The sequence below is a fragment of the Hyaena hyaena genome, unplaced genomic scaffold, assembly GCF_003009895.1.
Source record: "Hyaena hyaena isolate Hyena2069 unplaced genomic scaffold, ASM300989v1 scaffold_374, whole genome shotgun sequence".
Classification (NCBI taxonomy): Eukaryota; Metazoa; Chordata; class Mammalia; order Carnivora; family Hyaenidae; genus Hyaena; species Hyaena hyaena.
Window position 1 is genome coordinate 412420 of NW_024081007.1, and position 7804 is coordinate 420223.

General features: G+C 44.5%; 1 protein-coding gene across 1 annotated transcript in view; it reads right to left on the reverse strand.

Moving 5' to 3' along the window:
• The window catches only part of MARK1 (microtubule affinity regulating kinase 1), a 103825-nt gene extending 97208 nt beyond the window's left edge, over positions 1 to 6617 (reverse strand). The window contains exons 1-2 of the mRNA XM_039250604.1: positions 6369 to 6617; positions 321 to 548 (exon numbers count right to left, since the gene is read on the reverse strand). Coding sequence (XP_039106535.1) covers positions 321 to 548; positions 6369 to 6617 — 477 coding nt within the window. The remainder of the gene's footprint in view (positions 1 to 320; positions 549 to 6368) is intronic.
• Positions 6618 to 7804: the final 1187 nt, after the last annotated feature.

The window sequence follows — 7804 nt, forward strand, 5'->3', positions numbered from 1 at the left end:
CATGATACTGCACACAGCGTTGCTTCTAAGCAAGGAACTAATTTTACAGCAAATGAAGCATGGCAATGGGTTCATGCTTGGAGAATCTGCTCCTCTTATTATATCCACAGGACCCTGAAGCAGCTGGGGTGAGAACCAGTGGAAAGGCCTTTTACAGACTGTATGATGCCAGCTGGGTGACACCTTGCAGGGCTGGGGTAACATCTTCCAGGAAGCAGTCTGTACTCTGAGTCGGGGACTAATACACGGGCTGCTTCTCCCAAAGCCAGGATTCAGAGGTCTAGGAATCAAGAGACAGAAATTGGAATAGCTCCTCTCACTATCAGCCTTAATGACCCATCAGAAAAGTTTTTCTTTCCATCAGAAAAGGTTTTCTTTCCTACAACTCCGTGTTCTGCTAGCATCGGGGTCTCGGTCACTAAGGGAGGAGTTCCTCCAGCAGGTGTCACAGCAGTGGTCTCGCACCTTGCAAGCAGACACGGCTGCACGCCAGGGACTCGGCAGACAAAGAAGGGGGTTACTGTCCTGGCTGGGGTGACTGATCCTGACTGTCAAGGGGAAACTGGGCGGCTATTACATAATGGCGTAAGGAGGCGTATGTTTAAATGCACAGATCCTCTGGGGAACCTCTTACTTCTCCCTTGTCCTGAGATGTGTTAATGGAAAATTACAATAACCCAACAGAGGCATGATTTCTGACGGGTCAGACTCCTCAGGAATCAAGTTTGGGGGCACCTCACCAGACAAGGAATTATAATCAGCTGAGGCATTTGCTGAGCACAAATACAACATGAAATTAGTAGAAGGAAATTATAAATACCATCTGTGACCATGTGACCAGTGGCAGACCTACGGACTGTAGAAAGGACCTCTTATTGTGGTATGAACATATTTGTGTAAAAATTAATTACTTCTTTATTTCTATTCCTTTTCCTCATCTGCCTATCACCCAAAGCTAAAGCGTTAGCATTAGCTAACTCTGTATTTCAATACTGAGGTTACAAAATATAAGAACAAGAGTGGGATGCAGAAGAGAAACGAATATCAGCCAAAGATGAAGAGACTTCATATCTTCTTTTGAGGAGAGGGTTAGTGTGTTTTTGGTATACTTAGAATAGTGGCATCATATCAGGCAAAAGTATAATTCTGCTATTACCTTCATTCGGAAGTTAACTAAGACAGATGTGGCCAAACCCCATACTTCAAAGGGATGGCCAAGGTGGGCTGTGATGGCGTCTAGAAGGTAAATTTAGCTAAGCTGGAATTATATTTCCCAAAGTCTCTTCCCTCTACAAGAAACTTGCAGAAGATCTGGAAGGCAGAACTACAACAGCGGCCGCGTATATGCTCTGAAGGTCAGTGCCACGCCGGACACAGCTGCCGCCCACGCCTGGTTCAAATGATCTGTTGGCACGTCCTGCAAGCAGCGGGCAGCAGTCAGGCTTCGAGGCTCTCCAGCTCCTGCTGGAGCACCTGCTTCGGCTGCTGTGAATCCCGGTCCAGATGCTCAGGGAGCCCTGTGAAGCAGGGCATCAGCTCAGCCCGCAGCTCACCCTCTTACGGCTTGGAGAGCAGTGAGAGAGAGAAACGAGCTCCCGTCTGTCCTCACCGACTCCACCGTGTCCTGTTCTCTCCCATCACATCCATGGCTCCTTCCTGACGGATGGCACTGTGGATTTCAGCCTCGTACTAGCAGACTCCAAAGCAGCAACCAAACAAAATTAGAACTTTTCATAACTCCACCAAAACCTTGCTTTTCAAGCTATCTTCTAAAACTTCTAGAGGCAAAAGGTATAAGCACTAGAATTCAGAAAAGACAGAAAAAGATGCTAGATTCCAGCATACACAAGGACATCAAAATTATCTTCAACATGTAAATGTCTGACTTAAGACTTGCCTTTATATTTGGGTTCAATAAAATCAGTGCAGTCTCAAGAGAGAGATTCCATTTAGCATGTTTAAAGCAGTAATCAATCTAACTGTATTTGTACTTGGCCTGGAGAAAGGACGTACTGACATGAAGAAAATGGTGAGCATGGGAGACAGGGAACCCCAAGGAACAGGACTTTAGCTGTGCGTTTCATTACCGTGGGGAAGGAGCAGACATGTATCTCGACGAGCAAGGTGAATTTCCTCATCACCTTCGTTTCAATTCTTTGCTTCTTCGGTACCAACACTGAACACCTGCTACTGCAGAGTTTGTAATATGCACCTAATAACTGAAAACCAACAATCCGCCCGACCAGGTATGTATTATTCTCATTTTACAGATAAGGAAACCCGCCTAATGCTATACACCTTATAAATGACTAAGCTGGGAATAAATCAACCCCGGGGATGTCCAGTCTCCAAGCTGGGGCTCTTAAGCATTACACAACCCTGCAGGTACGTCTGCAGCCACTGAGAGCACTGACGTCCCTACACAGCTACCCTCTGTCTCTGCCGATACCTTGCTCACCAAGCCACTTACGAGTAATCCGGCTTCCCACTTGGCTTTCCTAAACCTAATACAAGTATTCTAGTACACCATAAAGTTATAGTTCACATTATACATTTATAATTTTAATAATTTTTGGTATAAAAAGGAATATAAACCCATGACTTAATATATAGGAATTAAAAAAAATTAAAATCATGTATAATCCAGTAACCCTGAGGTAAACACTTAAACCCCTGGCATATTTACTTCTTTCATCTAAATGTACTACTACAACTACTACTACTAATGACAACAGCAGGAGCAGCTAACACTTATGTACCTTCTACTAGGTGCCAGGCACTGTTCTAAGGGCATGAGATGTATTCAATCATCTACACTTCACAACAACCCAAAATGTAGTCATTGCCCTTACTACATTTACAGCTAAAGAACCAGAGGAATAAAGAAGTAAGTGGCTTCCCTCGATCACAGACCTAATAAATGGCAGAGCCGGGATTTGAACCCACAGAGTCTGACTTCAGAGCATGTGCCCCTAGCCCAGAAGTTATACCGCCTTTATGTCGTCGGAACGGGGGTATACAAAGGGTACTCACTCCCCTTCAGGAGGCAGGCCTAGAGAGGCTGAGCCTGCGTTTTATTTCCCCTGCCTCCAAACCTCCTGTGGGAGGCCTTTCACTACTGCCTGCCACAAGATATTATGAGCTAACATAGCAGAGTCCCCGGGGGATAAAGGAAAACATCTGCTTAAATTATATCTAAAAATACGGTATTAAATTCTTTCAGAAACTTCCTAGTCCTTTCACTCCCACGAGTACAGAAACCTAACAGCAAACTCGTGCCAGAAATCACAATGGATGTTTGTTCTTTAAATCATTAGATTTGATTTAATTTAACACTCTAGTAGTCAAAGCTTTATTCTAAGGCCTTCAGGTTCTGATATATTTAGTAAATCTAACAAAAATCCAGTAATTATTGCCTAACATAAGCTAATACGCAAATCAACTTAAATGTCAATGCATTTTCTGAATACATTTTTTAAAGTGCAATAAAAATGTAATTGATGACTTTCAGTTATGAACATGAATACCAGAGGTGAAAGGAAATCTCTCTGCAAAACAACTCATTCATTAAAAAATGACCACAATGTAAAAAGTAAATACTGTGTACACACAGCACCACCTCAGACTTGTGAAGTACTTAAAAATCTTCCAGAGAATGAATGAATCTTAACTGCATCTATTTACTAAACACCCACCAAGCAGCTACTATGCGTGCAGCACCATGCTAAAGTACTTTGAGAGAAGGTATTTTACTAACATATTCTTCCTCTTCTCTGTACAACAAGGCAAGAAATTCCAGTAACTTCTGAAAGCCAACTATGCCAGACACTGCAGCTGGATTGATACGGGATTCAGAGCTAGAGCTCTTGGTCCCAAGCAGTCTGTAGCATTATATGTGGGACAGGTTTAAGGAAATCACAGTGCACTTTACAAGTATGGTCACAAAACGCATATGAGCTGGAAGCAGGAGCGTGATAAATAATTCACTTCTGGCAAAACCGAGTCTCCTTCCCAACACACTCTTCCCTCCCCTTGATTTCTCTCCCTTCTTGGAGAGGAAGGGAAAAGAGAAAGGCAGAGGTAATCACCCACGCTGGTTATCAACCTTCTCTACTCAAGGCTTTCCTACTTAGCATGTCCTCTGGGTACTTGCGTTTAAGAATTTACTAAAAAGTTAGTTCCCCATGTTTAAACAAGTGGCCACTGGTACACAACTTATTTCCCTCTAGTTTTTGGTATTTAAGCAGAAAATAGAATTTAGAGCGGCCAGAAGGATCGCTGGCATGACTTAGTAGTGCTATTCAATCAGTAATCTCTCCAGAGCAGAGCACAACAGGTTCACAGGTAAATACCAAAACGAGACGTTCCAGTAACCATCAGAAGGAAGAAAGAGAGCTTAAGTGACTCTCCCAAGATAAGCCGGCGAAATAATCATCTCCCTGGGGTCAACTGTGGTCCCTGCTTGCCAAAATCACAGACAGGACACCATGAAAGAATGATGAATTAGCAACGCTAGCCTTCGCTAAATCCCTGTCCCAGTCCCTCTAGGTCATACTACCCTCTGCCCTAAGTACGGAGAGGCTCTACTTCCTGGTCCACCAGAATTTTTATGGTTACTGTGGGCTTCTCTCACCATACCCTCAATACCTACAACCACAGTGCTGTGTGTAATATTTCATTAGGAAACGTGAATCTTTCCTTCACTGGGGTTAAAAAGAAAGAGGGGCACCTGGGTGGCTCAGTCAGTTAAGCCTCAGACTTCAGCTCAGGTCATGATCTCGCGGTTCGTGAGTTCGAGCCCCACATCGGGCTCTCTGCTGCTGGCAGGGAACCTACTTCTGACCCTCTGTCCCCGTCTCCCTCTGCACTTTCCCCACTTGTGCTCGCTCGTTCTCTCAAAAATAAATTTAAAAAAATAAATAAAAAGAAAGAAAGAATTATTCTTACATTTGTTAAAGGGTAAGGAAGGCTTTCTTCAAGCTTATTGCAGCAGAGGTGTTAGGTCAGGTGAGAGAGGCCAGTTCTGATTATGGTAAAGAAGCTGGGGATTCAGAGTCATGGCATCGAGAGAGGAGGTGAGCAGATGGAAAGTTACTAAGAGGAGACCTCAGGGTCAGGGGATTCCTGAGAAACTGGCTGAAGAGAATTCTTGCTGAAGCAGGCCAACAACTTCGACATCAAGGTGGGGGGTGATTGGACACCCAGGGTGGTCAGACATCAAGGGTGGGGGGATTCTCACTTAACTGACTTAGCAGAATTCCTCGCTAAGATCAGGCTGTCCAGGCATTGCGAGGACAGGGTAGACATGAAGGCCAAAGTCAAAACCTAGTTGAGGAAACAGCCCCAAGGAGCCACCTGAAGTTGGGTTCAAGGAGAGAGTCTGCCACTGGCACTGGCATCTCCTGGTTACCAAACCCTTCTCCCAATACGTCAAGCCAAGTTCTTATAAATACCTCTTTAAAAGCTCCTCTAGTGAACCTTGAGAAAGGAGGTCTCCAATTCATTTTCAAATGAAATTTTTAAAGATTTTCTTTTTATGTAATCTCTACACCCAACGTGGGACGTGAACTCAAAATCCCCAGATTAAGAGTCACATGCTCTACCAACTGAGCCAGCCAGGTGCCCAGGTCACTAGTTTAAAAACAGGTGTATTGCTAAGACACGCAAGCATATAGAGAACACAATGTACTCGTGCTGGCGCTTTACTTCCATCCTCCGAGGGCTACCACTGCCTGCAGGGCCAGCGCTCGCGGAGACAGCCAAGGCCCTGCCCTCTCACTAAATGCTCCCCTAGGCCACCGCCCCCTCCTCTCCACCCCACACTGGGGGCCTCTGTGCATAATGCTCCTTCAGTCCAGTATCCTCTTCTGCTTTCCACGGGGCCACCTGGTGAAGGACGACTTCCGGTTCAAGCCTGAGTTCAAAGGCTATGACTCTTGAGCACCCCTCCCCCTCTCCCCCAGCCTTCTTGATTCCACATTCTGATCACTCAGGTGACAAGAACTGTAACTTTCTACTGCACTTGTTTGTCTCTGTGTCTATCTCGCCGTCAGGCTCTGAGTCCCTCAGAGCAGAACAGGTTTCACTGGCCTTTGTATCCCTATCGTCTCCAGTTGATGTGAAACAAAGAGAAAAGGAAATAAAAGGCAGCCCTCTTTTGAAACTGTGAAAGTAGCACTGTTGATTCCAAAATGAAAGGTAGCCATGCTTTAAAGATATAAAATAAACCTTTTACTATGTCCTTTACAGGTAGTTCATTAACGCCTTGGACTGTTGCTCAGCTTCTGATTTGCTTACAACCTGAACTAAACCGATACAGTGGTCAAAACAGTATTAATAATACTTTCTCAAAAGAAAGGGCACCAGACCATGAACTCCATCATTTTGCTGCTATCGCCTTCCCCAATATGGGTGACCACATAGCCCTGGGGAAAGGAAGGAACATGACATTCCTCATTAGCTCCTTCCCGTCTTACACAAACAGGTACCACACACGTGCACCTGATCACCTCCAGGACAGACAAGTCCCTGCTGTTTTCTACTGCTGTCATTACCCACTGGAAGGGCTGATTTATCACTTCTCCAACCCCAGTTCTTAGGACATAACCAGCAACCATAATGCCTTTTTTCATTTTAACCAAAAGATGAGGTTTATTACAACGCAATTATTCTCATCACCATCATGTAAATCAGGGTTTTTTCAAAGCCTGGCCAGTGAATACCAGCATCACAATCACTGAGAAGTTTACAAAGAGAAAGTCAGAGATCTCACCCTAGTGAAACTAATTCAGAACAGAGTGGGACAGAGCAGGGGTTAGGGAATGTGAATTTGAAATGATCTCCCAAGCTGGCTCATAAACTCACTATAGTTGTGAATAAATGAATAAACTAGACCTTGATTTATTAAATTGCTGTGTGCCAAAAATATACCAAATACTATGATAGGTAATACAGGATATACAGAAGTAACATTGGTAGTTGTCCCTGGGGTGCCTGGGTAGCTCGGTGGGTCAAGTGTCCAACTCTTTTTCTTTTTTTTTAATTTTTTTTAAGGTTTTTATTTATTTCTAGGAGAGAGAGAGAGAGACAGCGTGAGCAGGGGAGGGTCAGAGAGAGAGGGAGTCACAGACTGAAACAGGCTCCAGGCTCTGAGCTGGCAGTCAGCACAGAGCCCGACGCGGGGCCAGAACCCACGAACTGCGAGATCATGATCTAAGCGAAAGTTGGACGCTTAACCGACTAAGCCACCCAGGCGCCCCTCAAGTGTCCAACTCTTAATTTCGACTCAGGTCATGATCTTACAGTTGGTGGGTTGAACCCCGTGTCAGGCTCTGTGCTAACAGTGTGGAGCCTACTTTGGACTCTCTCTCTCTCTGCCCCTCCCCCACTCACGCTCTCTCTCCCTCTCTCTCTCAAAATAAATAAACATAAAAAAAAAAAAAGTAGTCCCTGACCTCAAAGTATTTTCAATTTAGTTAGGAAGAAAAAGTTTACACATAGATAATTCTACAACAATGCTAAATCTATGGCATAGAATGGTCTCCAAATTTTAAAAAATTCTTTTAATGTTTATTTATTTTTGAGAGAGAGAGAGTGCAAGTGGGAGGAGGGGCAGAGTGAGAGGAAGACACAGAATCCAAATCAGGCCCCAGGCTCTGAGTCAACACAGAGCCAGATGCGAGGCTTGAACCCACACACCACGAGATCGTGACCTGAGCCAAAGTTGGACACTTAACTGACTGAGCCACCCAGGTGCCCCACATGGTCTCCAAACTTTAGATCAAGTACCATATCTTTAAAAGTG